General features: G+C 58.1%; 3 protein-coding genes across 4 annotated transcripts in view; all 3 read left to right on the top strand.

Annotated features, from left to right (window-relative positions):
- Positions 1-13,071, top strand: part of LOC122369895 (tyrosine-protein phosphatase non-receptor type 14-like) — a 52,488-nt gene that overhangs the window by 7,511 nt on the left and 31,906 nt on the right. For both annotated transcript variants that reach the window (XM_043345005.1, XM_043345004.1), the window contains exon 3: positions 12,054-12,172. The gene's annotated coding sequence lies outside the window, so the exon portion shown is untranslated. The remainder of the gene's footprint in view (positions 1-12,053; positions 12,173-13,071) is intronic.
- LOC122369897 lies at positions 27-798 on the top strand. The gene is made up of 2 exons (XM_043345007.1): positions 27-698; positions 771-798. Exons 1-2 carry the CDS (start codon positions 27-29, stop codon positions 783-785), a joined length of 687 nt encoding a protein of 228 aa, XP_043200942.1. The 3' UTR covers positions 786-798.
- LOC122369882 lies at positions 917-12,126 on the top strand. The gene is made up of 3 exons (XM_043344988.1): positions 917-3,758; positions 11,382-11,496; positions 12,054-12,126. Exons 1-3 carry the CDS (start codon positions 917-919, stop codon positions 12,124-12,126), a joined length of 3,030 nt encoding a protein of 1,009 aa, XP_043200923.1.

The following is a 13,071-nucleotide window of genomic DNA, read 5'->3' as shown; positions in this document are numbered from 1 at the left end:
CATTACTACAAGCTATTTCGGCGACCATGTCACAGGAAAGCGCTGTGGCAAGTTCTGCGCTGGACATGCGGCTAATCCCCGAGTTCGATGGCGGTAACGCCTCTGTGGAAGAGTGGCTGGATAAGACGGAGCTCGTCTGTCAGCTGCGCGGAGTGTCCGACATTCAAACCGTCGTCCCCCTGCGGTTGACCGGCGGAGCCTTCAGCGTCTACCAGCAGCTGAAGCCCGAGGAGAAGCTGCAGTACTCTGCCGTCAAAGCTGCCCTGCTGCGGGCGTTCGCTGTGGATAAGTTCCAGGCGTACGAGGAGTTCACGGCGAGAAGACTTCGTGTCGGCGAGAGCGTCGACGTCTACCTGGCAGACCTGCGGCGGCTGGCCTCCCTGTTCGGCGGGCTCGGCGACACGGCGCTGATGTGCGGCTTCGTGGCCGGTCTCCCGGATGCGGCGAGGCATACCTTGAGGGCCGGCTGCCGCATGGAGAGCCTGACGCTGGCCGAGCTGGTGGAGCGGGCTCGGGCGCTGATGGCAGAGAATGCCGTCGCTGCAGCCGCTGCCGCCGCTGCGCCGGCCCGTTCCCGCCACACGCCGGCGTCATCACGGTGTTACCGCTGCGGTCGAGCCGGTCACTTCGCTCGTGACTGCCGGGCGGAGAGGAGAGCGGACATCATCTGTTTCCGGTGCGAGCAGCCAGGACACGCCGCGGCACGCTGCCCGGAACGGATGCCGGGAAACGCGTCAGGAGAGGCGGTGTCTGCGCCAACCTCCTCTCGGGCAGCCCAAGAGTAAGAGGCGCGCTACCGACGGTGCAGCTGCTGGTGAATGGGCAGCGCAGAGTGGCTGTCATCGACTCGGGCTGCAGCTGCACCATCATCCACGAGTCGTGCTGCGCGAGCTGGAGACGGTGCGGCGTGACTGTAATGGCCGTCAACGGGTCCCGGCTGCCAAGCAGCGGAGTAACGGAGGTGGCGGTTCAGCTGAAGAGCGGCGGGCCCGCGGTGACGCTCAGCGCCGTGGTAGTGCCGGACAAACCACTGGGCGTGGATATGCTGGTGGGGATGACCGGCATCGCGGCGCTGGGCGGGGTGACAGTGCGGGCGGCGGACGATGTGGTGTTCGGTGCCAGCGAGAGGCCCGACGTGGCCGTGCCGGGCCCGGGAGGGGTGCCGCCGCGATGCAGCGCCGTGACGCCCCCGGCGTTGACCGTGGAAGAGCGAGACTTCACGGTCACTTATGACGCGAAAAGTCAACACTGGACGGTGGCGTGGAAGTGGCGGAACGGGGCGGAGCCAGGGTGCCTGAGGAACGGTGTCCCCCAGTACGGCGTGCCGGCCGAGGCACGGCAGGAGTTTGATGCTGAACTCCGTACATGGATCGACAACGGCTGGCTGGAGCCGTACGACGAGACGGTGGACGGGCCGCCGCGTGGGCTGATCCCTCTCATGGCTGTTGAACAGCAGAACAAGACTAAAGTACGACCAGTCTTAGACTGCCGCGAGCTCAACAGCCATGTGGAGGCACACACGGCCGACGCTGACGTATGTGCCGACACGCTGAGGAAATGGCGGCGGCACGGGGCCAACGTCGCCGTCGTCGACCTGAAGAGGGCGTACTTGCAGCTCAGGACCGATCGTCGGCTGTGGCCGTTTCAGACAGTCGTGATTGATGGCCAAAGGTACGCTCTTACCCGTGTCGGATTCGGGCTCAACGTCGCGCCTCTCATCATGAAGGCGGTGGTGCGGACGGTGCTGCAACAGGACCCAGTGATGCAGGGCGCCGTCATACCGTACGTCGACGATCTGTGCGTCAATGAGGACGTGGTGAGCGCGGAGCGCGTGATCGCCCACTTCGCGAGCTATGGGCTCCAGTGTAAGCCGCCGGAGCGGGCTGCGGACGGAGCGCGGCTGCTGGGACTGCGTGTGGAGCCAGTCGGGGGTGGGCTGGCCTGGAGGCGTGACAACCCAGTCGGCTCACCGCCCGCGGCAATGACGCGGCGCTCCGTGTTTTCATGGTGTGGTCGTATCGTGGCGCACCTGCCGGTCTGCGGTTGGCTGAGACCAGCGACAGCGTGGCTGAAGCGTCGTGTCAACTCTCTCACACGCGGGTGGGATGACGTCACACACGACGCGGCCCTGCGGGAACAGCTGAAGCACGTGGCTGAGCGACTGGCGAGCGAGGACCCGGCCCGTGGGCAGTGGTGCGTGACTGGGCACCGCGCCGTACTGTGGACGGACGCTAGCTCGATAGCCGCCGGCGTCGTGCTGGAGAGCGAGGGAGGTGACGTCATCGAGGACGCGTGCTGGCTCCGCCGGGACGAGGCCACCCACATCAACATGGCGGAGCTCGACGCCGCCGTGCGGGGCATCAACCTGGCCCTGGCGTGGGACATGAAGACCATCGAGCTGAAGACGGACTCCGCCACTGTTCACCGGTGGGTCAGCGACGCTCTGAGCGGGCGCGCGAGACTGCGAACCAAGGCACATGGAGAGATGCTTATCCGCCGGCGGGTCGACGTCATCAGGCAGCTGGTCGCAGAGCTGGGCATTTCTCTCACCGTGTCTCTAGTCCGCTCGTCTCAGAACCGTTCGGACACGCTGACCCGAGTGCCGTCCCTGTGGTTGCGTCAGGACTCGCAGCCAGCGGACCAGCGGCCGAGCGATGGACAGCCAGTGGCAGCAGCGGCAGTGGTTGGATCGGAAGTGGGAGACGGCGGCGGCGCCGTTACCGTGGACTTCCGACAGGCCGTCACTGACGTACATGTCAGGGCGGGTCACCCGGGTGTCCGACGAACGCTGTATTTCGCGCGTCGGGATGTGTCATCGTCGATTTCCCGGAAAGTGGTCAGGGAAGTGGTGACGGCCTGTGACGTCTGCCGCGCGGTTGACCCGGCGCCGGTGACCTGGAGGCACGGGTCGCTGGCTGTGGAGGGGACGTGGGACCGGCTGGCCATCGATGTCACGCACTACGGTGGTCAGTCCTACTTGTCGGTGATAGACTGTGGCCCGTCACGGTTTTGTGTGTGGAGGCTGCTGCGGCGGTCGGACGCGGCGACAGTCACGAGTGAACTCGAACAAGTGTTCGCGGAGCGAGGCGCACCGGCTGAGCTTCTGGCGGACAACGACACCGCTTTCCGCAGTCGTCAGTTCGCCGCTTTCGCTGCCCGCTGGGGAGTGCTGCTGCGTTTCCGCGCAGTGCATCGCCCCAGCGGGAACTCCATCGTGGAGCGGAACCACCGCAGTGTCAAAGTGATCGCGGCGCGGAAGAAGTGTGGCATCGGAGAGGCCGTGCACCTGTACAATATCACGCCCCGTGACGGCGGGACGGCGGCTGAGGCGCCCGCCAACGGCATCTACCGCTACCCTGTGAGGGACGCCGTGAGACAAAGAGCTACCGCCGGAGCGTCCGAGGAGGCCGTGATAGGACGGCCGCCAGCCCGGCGGGAGGGTGACTTCCAGGTGGGGGACGCCGTGTGGGTGAGGCGGCCGGGCACCCGCTGCACCGAGCGGTCGGTTCGAGGAACGGTGTCTGGCGTGGTGTCGCCGCAGGTGGTTGAAGTGGGCGGCGTGCCTTGGCACATCAGAGACCTCCGCCACTGCGGTGACACCGGGGGACTAGCAGCAGGCCCTCGGACCCTCGACCGGGGCAGCGGGGGCCCACAGGAAGCGGAGGAGGACCGTGCCGGGTCCCCGGTCGTCATGACATTCGGTTATGAGGGCGATGGCGCGCCGGGGCGCCCGGTGGAGGAGGCTGATGATGCGGGTGGTGAGTGCGGCCGGTCTGAGAGCGACAGCGGCGAAAGGGTGGTGCGCCGAGGTCAGCGTAATCGGCGGCCGCCTGACTTCTTCGGCCACGTGGTGCCGATTGATGCGTTAAACAGCAGCAGCGGAAGTGATGATCTTGAGGATCAGGGTGAGGTGTAGTCTGTGTCTTAGTCATTGCGTGGTTCGAGCGATGATGGTGCGCGTCGTATTGCGAGCCAGGGTCTTATGGCGCCGGTGAGTCGGCGGAGGGAGAAATTGATCAGCCTTTGTCTAGGGTTCAGAATGACGTGATATGACGTGATATGACGTGTACAGAGGTATGATCTAGGCTAATGTGGTGAAGCCGGGCAGTGCGCTCCGGGACACGAGCGGGTACGGGTGTGAATAGAGGCATCTGAGTGTACTGGACTTTTGGCATTACTACAATCTACTGATTTGGTTCTGCCACCTTCCTTTGTTGGGACTCATTTACTTGAGACTATTTAACTTGTATATTATGTTTTGGACAGAGCACTCTGTGAATGGGAAGCGTTCTCGCGGAGTAACAGAGTTCGGAGTTCGGAGTAACGGAGTTCTGTTACTGAGTAACAGAAGGTGTTTGGTGAGACGGGACGTAACAGAAGGAGAACGCTTAAATAAGATGTTATGCCGTGAACGGAACGCTTCCCATTCACAGAGTACTCACAGTTATTCACAGTTCACAGTAGTATTCACAGTTACTGCCTTGTGGTTTACCGGTTCACCGCGGTTAGGGCTACGACCCTTTTTGGAATTTTTGACGGGAAGTTAGTCGCTGGTTTTCGGTAATAAGGAACTTCTTAACTTGTTTAGCCCACGGGAATGTAGCTAGCGAAGGTTGCTAAAATAGGAATTTTCTTGTCATGAATATGTCAGGTGATATTTTGAAGGGACACAAATCAGGTTATTGCCAAGAGATGCAACTGTCAAAACCTTGCAATCCTTAACTTTCTTCAGCGACGAACCCCTGCAACAGTCAAACCTTGGGTCATGTTGTGTACCTATGAGTACCTACTACTGCTCACCACCTTATTCATTCATCTTCTCTACTCGGGGCTCTCCGCTGCTGTCTTCCTCCGCTTCCTGCGTCGTAGTCCTTTCCATCCATGAAGTACTGTTCTCTGAACGTACCAATCCTGAGAATGACTAGGGTGGAGTCCCCCGGCTCTGACGGGCACCGGTCACCCTCGGCTGCCCCCGAGACAACAAACAGCATCACAGGCGAGCGGTGCCGTCAGCGAAAGTCTGAGAGGTGCCGCGCGTTCGCTCGGACGATTGTCTCACGAGTCTCCCTTCACTAAATGACAGCTGTCATTGAGGGAGGGGAGAGAAGGGTGACGGGGCGTCTTTGTTTGGGGAGAATGTGTGGGGTACCTATGAGCTATGACAGTTGTCAGTGAAGGAGGGGGGGGGGGGGGGAAGGGTGACGGTGCGTCTTTGCCTGGAGGGTAAATGTGTCGGGTATGACAGTTGTCATTGTTGAGCGGTTTTGGGGAAGACAGGTAGCGCACGGAGTGTTGTGTGTTCCTATCCAATAGTGGTTTGGTATAGGAGGTGAAGGGAACTTCATCAGCAGCTGTCGCCGGTCAGCAGCGGTAACGAGTTGTCAACATTGCGTAACCCAGCTCCGCCGGTAGCTCCGTCGTCTGCTGTCGCCGGTTAGCTACGTTCGAGCCGGGTCCCGATCCGCCCGTCAGCCCCTTCCCCACGACGGGGCCTGTATAACCGGTCACGTCCTTGGATTTGTCCGGGACTGCAAGGCCCTGCTGTCAGCATGCGCCAGTCGCTGGTTCACCAGTACTTATTGGTGTCAGACGGCGCGCAAACAGTCGCTAAATCGATCACGTGACTGTCCAGTGAGTGTCAGGCCGGCATGCCGCTCAGTCACGTGGGTCTGCCGCCGGACGTGCGAGTCACGTGACTCGCTGTGACGTTTTCGATCGGTGTGAACGTGGTGGGACTTGGGAGTACGCGCAGGTGTGCAGGCCCCCCTCCCCTCCCCTCCCCTCCCCTCCCCTCCCCTCCAGGGGGATTGAGTTAACACAGGTGTGCCCGTCTGCCAACGGACGTCAACAAGCGGAACAGGGAATGTCGCCAGAATTTGAATGTGAAGACAGGAAGAGGAGCGTCGTCCCGGTCATCCTGAGCCGCTGAGTTCTGAATCACGAGCTTCCAGCACGATGGACCAGCAGCTGTCGGCCAGCCCTTTGTTCGTGGTTGTTATGACGCGTCATTAATGCGTAATTCGGCTTCCTGGATGACGCATGGTGGCCTGGTGTGTAGGCTTTGTCAACAAATCAGACAAGGGATTTATGTTGTCATGTGTGTAAAGCAGTAGTCCGCACGCTCGTATGACGTCAGCGGCTGGCGGCTTCGGTTCCGGCGGCACCGTCCTTTGACACTTCTTTGCCGTGAGACCGTGAGACTATATGTCTGCCCGGCTCGGCCGTGTCTGCCGGCTCAGCCGTGACTGACGGTTGAACGACCGCCGTCGGTGGCTTCATTTCCGGGCGGGGTTGTACCGAACTGCTTCCGTTATTGGAATATTATCGTCCGTTTTACTATCGTCCGTTGCCCGTTGTGGGTTACTATCGTCCGTCCGCTGCCGCTGTCGCTCTGTCCTTCCGTCTGCCGGTCTGTGGCGGCCGGCGGCGACCACTGATGACAGGACTATCGGACGCGTCTCCGCCCTGTGGACTACACTCTACATTTACAATATACACGCGGGAGACGTCCCCACGGCGCCGGGCCCGCCCCTGCCGCCGCCGGGTCGCGCCGGACGGTGTCTGCGGTCGCAGGGTCGCCGGCCGGGCTCTGTATAATTACCACCGGCGACGTGACGGCGCAGGACGGCCGCCGACCGGCTGTTCCACCACGGCCCTCTGTCCACCGTCGGCCGGGCCGAACGGGCGCGTTCGGAGACTCAGCGGATCGGAACGCCGCCGCCGCCGCCCTCGGCGCCGCCCCCGCCCACACGTCCGCCGCCCCCGCCCACGGGTCGTGAGCGGAAGTGGCGGCGCCGTGGCTAGTGACGGCTGGCTGTGGTCCGATGGCTACATTTGGGTGCGTTAGTTACCTGCCTGCGTTCGCACATCCGCTGGGTGACGAAGCTTCCGTGTGTGCAGCTGTGATCTGAAAGCTGCGATAGATAGACCAGTCTACCGAACAGCTAATCCAGGATTATCAGGATTCTCTTCTCTGCTGATCCAGGATCAGTGATGGACATCGAGAATTTCTACATCGTCCTTTCTTAAACTATGCCTTTCTAATGTCGCATGTGGCGTTCCACGCAATGTCAATTGTCACATTCGACTTTCAATGCGTTCAATGCTCGATGTGCCATTACTGAGTCATTAAGGCCGCCGACCGGACGTCGCCTGGCTGCTCTCATCCCATGACGTCACTTATCAGGTGACGCTGAAGAATTTGACGTCGCTATTGCGCGTGGCTATCTGCACGCTGGTCACGGCTGTGATTCCATTTGGTGACTTCAGGCGACTTCATATCAATGGCTTTGATTGACGAAAGCTGATGGGGGCAGTGACGGCTGGGACTTTGGTGGTAATAAATGGCGACTACCAGCTGAACGTAGGTAGTGATTATCAACTTGTTGAGTCTACCAGGAATATGAAACTAATTTTCGATGATTGTTGACGACCGATCAGTTTGAAGCGAATCATGCACCATGATAGAACCTTCAAAATCTTGAGTGGGTCGCTCCCAGCACTGATGGTGCTCGCTGAGTCTCGTCACGTCTCACGGGTGCGTCTCTAGTCTCTACGATAGAACACTTCTATAAAACAGACTCAACGTTTCCAGTTGTCCACTGTCCTGGTCCTTCGTGCCAGGGCTGCGGAGTCGATGGATTTTCGGCGACTCCGACTCCGACTCCGACTCCGGCTTTCAAAAACCAGCTCCGACTCCGACTCCGACTCCGGGCAGAATTGTCGACTCCGACCGACTCCAACTCCCGACTCCGACTCCGCAGACCTAGCAGGGCTGCGGAGTCGACAGATTTTCGGTGACTCCGACTCGGACTCCGGTTCGGGTTTCTAAAATCGACTCCGACTCCGACTCCGACTCCGACTCCGGTCACAACTGTCGACTCCGACCGACTCCGACTCCGCAGCCCTGCAGTTCGTGCACCATATAGCCAGCCGTACGCGGCACGTAACGGCACGGTGACATGGGACGGGCTTCTGCAGGAATGTTCGCCGTGCCTCGGACGTGAGCTGTGAGACGCGGGAGGTAACGCACTATGACAGTGTGGGCGCTATTGGGAGTGGCTGATGTCGGTTTATGGGACAGACGCTGTATGTAGCGGCGATTCCTGAGGGGATTCTCGCAGTAAATCGATCTGATATAAGATTTTATCAGGGGAGTGTGACTACTGACTAGTGTTTCAGGCGGTGCTTCGTTAAATTTCGCACAGTAGCTGCTGAAGGGCAGAGGGCTTGTCATTGTTGGACAGTAGACTGATCTGTTAAATGCGAACGGGTGTCAAACGTGGCGGAGATTGGCCATTTTGACGTGGGAGCGACTATGATAGTAGTTCGTTGTTAGTTTTCGAGCTCTTAATAGTTGCTCTGAGATGTGAAGCTGAAGTTGGATAAGCTAGGTGATAACCGACTTTTGATCGCTGAGTTTTATGTGCACGACCACGCCGTTGACCATTGACCAACCCTACGGCTGTTAAGTCCAGAACGGCGACCGACTGAAGCAAATGATTCAGTTTATTGTCGCTGTCGCCTGCCCTTCTGCTTGCTGCAATGCGCATAGTTCACCCGTGGCCCATCGATTCTTCTGGCTTCCTTATGTTGTGTTTCTAAAAATGTGACGCAATTTGAATCACCGTCCGTGCTACTTTGGAACTTTGTGGCGAATTTTGCTATCCATTGGTCTTTTCAGCCGCTACATTGCTCCAAGACTTCATAAACTGAACGCATTCCGTTATATGACTCCTCGGTATATGTCACGCAGTTTGCTACTTCTCAATCCATGTAGCACGTCACTAGGAAGGATTTCAGCTCTATTGTTTACACGTGTTCACAGTTCGGCTGGCTCTCCCCGACTGCACGCTGGTAGCCGCTGGAATGCGGTATTGCTCAGCCGTTTGGATGCTTGCACACGACACCCATGATGGCCGCGGATGAAGCCGTTTGCACGGCCAAATGGCTTAAGCGTAGCTTCATAGACCCAGCCGCTGCCTTTGAGCTTGCCGGCTCTAAGCTGGTGGCAGGGAGTTGGGTGGTTTGTGCCAGGGGTTCGGGCGGGACTGATGGGTTCAGCCGAACGCCTCGGTGCTCATCGCTTCTGATCCTGCTGCGTCACTGTTACGTTGGCGTTTGTAACCCTTCTCCACCCTTACCCCGGCCCCGCTGCACTGACACCGAACAATGCCAGGGACCCTTGGTGCAGAAGGCCACAGGATGTCCGTCACGTGACACTTTTCTACACCGAGCGCCTTTCGGTCTCCGATCCGACTACCGTGTCGCGTCTCGTGAGTCTGCCGTGACGCGTTCCGTGAGTCTGCCGTGACGGCTCCCGGTGGCGTAATAACGGCGCATTGTTGGCCGACCGCGCGACTGCCGCCGGAAGTTTGGCAGCGGCCGCTGTCTACCAGCCGGCGTCCGTCGGTCAGTCGATGGTCTGGGGTGACGGCTGGGGTGACCACTGACCATTGTCCGCGGCGCGCCTCTGGCCTCCGCGTGACTTATTTGGGTGTGTCTGTATCGGTGAGGCTATCTCAGCACCCTGTAGTGGGCGGATGTGGGTGCATTTCCGGTGCCGCAGAAGGTTTCTCTCTACAGAGAGCCCATACAGACCGTTCCTCCTTATCCCCACCCTCCATAACCATCGCCGCCGCCGTTCGACTTTCTCCAGTGAAGACGAATCGCCCGTGTGTGTGCGGGTGGCGTGCGGCGGGGATGGCCTCTGGCAGTGCGCGGACCGCACGCTCGGCGGGCCGATCTCCACGCCTCGACCTCTCCAGTCGAGTCGAGACGCTACCGTGACCCGGCGTGACCCCGTCGGCTCGGCGGACGGTCGGTAGAGGGAGCGGTCGGTAGGAGTGTCCATGGTCGGCAGATGAGGGTGAGAGCGGGAGGGCAGAGTGAAATGGAGCTGGGCAATTGCGGTCGTGCTGAGGAGGGACATAGTAGATACTAGATTGTAGATACGTGACGAAACAGTGACTGCTAAGACGGATAAACCATGAAACGGCGTCTTTGCCAGGACGCCATGCATACGGCAATGCCACAAATTAGGCCGTGAGTGATGCAGCCTTACAACCTGCGTCAATCAGTGAAGGATTGGCATTGGACAAGTACAGGAGAATTGCCAATGACCTGTGGGGTGGCCAAATGTGGACGCCTGGGTTATTGACTTTGGCACCGGGGAGCTCGGAACATATGCACGGCGCCAACAGCCTTGAGTCTCTTGCCGAGCACTTATTTTTGAAATATAAAAGGCACAAACAACTCTGCTGTAAATGATAACATTGGCATGTTTTCTGCCGGGTGTTTTTGTTTTGTAGGCGAGGGCCAGAAATAGGATGACCTCAGCTGTGATTCGCGGTAAAATCGCTCCTAAACTGTTGCATCTGGATCGTGTTTTAGTTCTTATGCTGTTTTGTACGAGGGTGAGTCAAATAATATAGGTAATATTTTTACATTAGTTTTCGCAGTATCCATGCTAAGTTATCGTGTTTAGGGCTTCAAATGCCTTCGTGAAGTCCGGATTCCGCTGGTGCGCCATTACGTTGCTTTTAAATCAACACATTCTATGCAAGTGAAATCATTGACATTCTAGTGCACAGATGTTGATTTTAGCATTGCTGGAATTCAGACCTCAGCACGGAGATTGGTGTTCACCGCTTCGTGTTCTTTCTCCTTCATGGATCAGCATAAGGTGCAGTTCACAGCTGTATTTCGGTTTCTATACGCGGACATGTTTGAGTGCGCTGTGTTCTCGCTCATCTTGCTAATCTGCCACGTCTTCCTCCGGGAACTGCGCTCTAGTATCGGTAACGAGATCACCAGATCACCACTGCGGCCAGGCCGAGCGGCGTTCTTGAGGTCACGGCTGGCGTTCCTGAGGTCAGGCCGTGGTGCTCCGAGTTCGGAGCAGAGGGTGACGCGGTGGTCTCGGTCGCCGGTCACATGTGCCAGGCATACCACGGAGTGACGAGTGGTGTGTGGATTCATTTGGTTTCGCTGAAGCAGATTGCAAGGACTGCATATACCTCGTACTGCATTTTCCCGGCTGGGTACACCGCACACTATGGCACGACGTTGCGCAGGAATGTTCGAATGTAACGATTCCACATCGTGCTCACATGTGCTTACTGTTAATATCCATATTTGTTGACTGCCCTGGCTCTCCAACTCATTATGAAATGCTGTCCAGGCTCAATACCTGTTTAACGTACAGGGTGGATGCTCGAGGTTTTCATACTGAAGCGTGGTCCGAGTCATCGGCAGCAAGACAAGCTCTCGGAATACCTCGCCTCCCCCAACTTACCTACACTGCCTGGCGCCTGCCGCGCCTCCTCCATACCTCCTCCCACGCCCTCCTACCCGCCTCACCCACCACCGGCACGCCGCAGCGCCGTGCCCGCGGGCAGACACGCGCGCTCCCAGCTACTCCGAGCGCCGACCGAGTAACGGGTCCGTCCCGACCGCGGCCGGTGGCGTGTCCCTGCTGGGAGTCGGCCGGCGACGGTACGCGGTCACGGCAGAGAGCCTACCGACGCCTCGGCTGGGGCTGCGTCAATAGGTGCTCGTGACTTTCAGGGAACAGGAAGGGGGACTGAGGTATAGGTATTGTCCCCGTCTAACCCGCTGACTATGCTCCTCGATCTGTTGGACTGGTGCTGAGCGGGTTGTATGGAGTTACACCTTTGCTTGTGTCAGGTCCGGCTTGAGTCGTGTTGAACACCCGGCTTTGGTACGACGATTCGGCTGCTGAGCGGGCTCACTCGTGCAGCGGACTTGTTGCCGCTAAGCATAGAATAGACGGATGTTTTTTGATAGATCGAGCGGTTCATGATATGTGAGCTAAACGAGCAATGTTTTCTCAATTTGTTGTTGCGTTTTTGTGATATTACAACTCGCAATGCACCATTATCTCCGCTGAGCTAATTACTTATTTGTTTTGAATTATATGCCTTGACATTTTCATCCTATTTTCTCACCGATATTTGTATCCAACGTCAAGTCACTGCATCTACATTCGTTCATATTGGTCGTATACTAACCCGCTATCTCCTCACTTTCAGTAACGGTGACCGGACGTTCGCGGTCTGCGCTGCCGACCGCGTCTGCTACCAGCGGGGTATGACCTGTCGGTGACACTCTGGACTTGGCCGCTCACATCAGCGACCCCACCAACATCCAGGTAGGTCACAGTTGTCCGCGCGGCGCCGTGGGGCAGTGAGACCCACCTGGAACTCCCGACTCAGGGCGTAGGAGCGAGGCGAAGGGAGAACAGATGACCCGTGCCTCTGTGCGACGAAGGTGGGCGGGCCGCCGAAATTGGATAGGTAGCCGGTCCGCGGCGCCCAGCTAGTGTGTTGCAGATGCACGCCCTCCGTGCGCACAGCTTGTGTGTCTGACTTTGTGAGCTGTCACGGACGTAGAGGTCGGATTTCAGGGGCCGGTCGGATTTCGTCGAACCCTGGAATGTTGCCCGGTGTTGATGGTTGTAGTTTGCGTGCTGTTATTGTGGCATGCTGTTGACATGTTTAGACAGGCGATTGCTCGATGGACGAACAGCGAACAGCGGATGGTATCGCTGTATTTATTTTGGGAGGACGCCAAGGTACAAATATCGTGTGCTCTGTGTCATGTCTGTTGCCAGTCAATCTATGGCTGACTGATGAGAAAACACACACACGTGAGTAGGTTTGTTTGCGGTTATGTAACCTCGAGTTCCACAAGGTGCTAAGGATGCACCCGGACCCCTCTGACTCATCGTCTCGAGCAAACCCATCAATCTTCATTTGCCTCTGGAATAGCTCATTGTCATGCCCGCATTTATGTGCGATGGTGGTACGGTGAACGACCTCCATACGCCTACGTCAAGTCATGGACCTCACCCCTAGAATGGCTTGCGCACACCAACCCTCATTCCGAGATAGGTGTTCTAACCACACCACCTGTCTCGGAATGCAGCTGACATTACACACCATGTGTTATATAGCTTGATTCGCATGGTGGCTTGATATGACTTCCTCAGACGCTCTTGGCAGTTTTACATTTACCGAGCCTGACCAATGCCCTGCATTTTTCGTGCTC

The sequence above is a fragment of the Amphibalanus amphitrite genome, unplaced genomic scaffold (genome assembly GCF_019059575.1).
Source record: "Amphibalanus amphitrite isolate SeventyFive unplaced genomic scaffold, NRLGWU_Aamphi_draft 001082F_arrow, whole genome shotgun sequence".
NCBI classification, from domain to species: domain Eukaryota; kingdom Metazoa; phylum Arthropoda; class Thecostraca; order Balanomorpha; family Balanidae; genus Amphibalanus; species Amphibalanus amphitrite.
Note: the sequence above shows the minus strand (reverse complement) of the source record. Positions and strands in the feature narration are given on the sequence as shown.

What these genes read in the sequence shown, in the direction of transcription:
- LOC122369897 (XM_043345007.1), top strand. Translation starts at nt 27, where the DNA reads ATGTCACAGGAAAGCGCTGTGGCAAGTTCTGCGCTGGACATGCGGCTA.
- LOC122369882 (XM_043344988.1), top strand. Translation starts at nt 917, where the DNA reads ATGGCCGTCAACGGGTCCCGGCTGCCAAGCAGCGGAGTAACGGAGGTG. An exon ending in GGAGGCTGATGATGCGGGTG is followed by an intron (nt 3,759 to 11,381) that starts GTGAGTGCGGCC and finishes GGCACGCCGCAG; the next exon opens with CGCCGTGCCCGCGGGCAGAC. An exon ending in CTGGGAGTCGGCCGGCGACG is followed by an intron (nt 11,497 to 12,053) that starts GTACGCGGTCAC and finishes CCTCACTTTCAG; the next exon opens with TAACGGTGACCGGACGTTCG.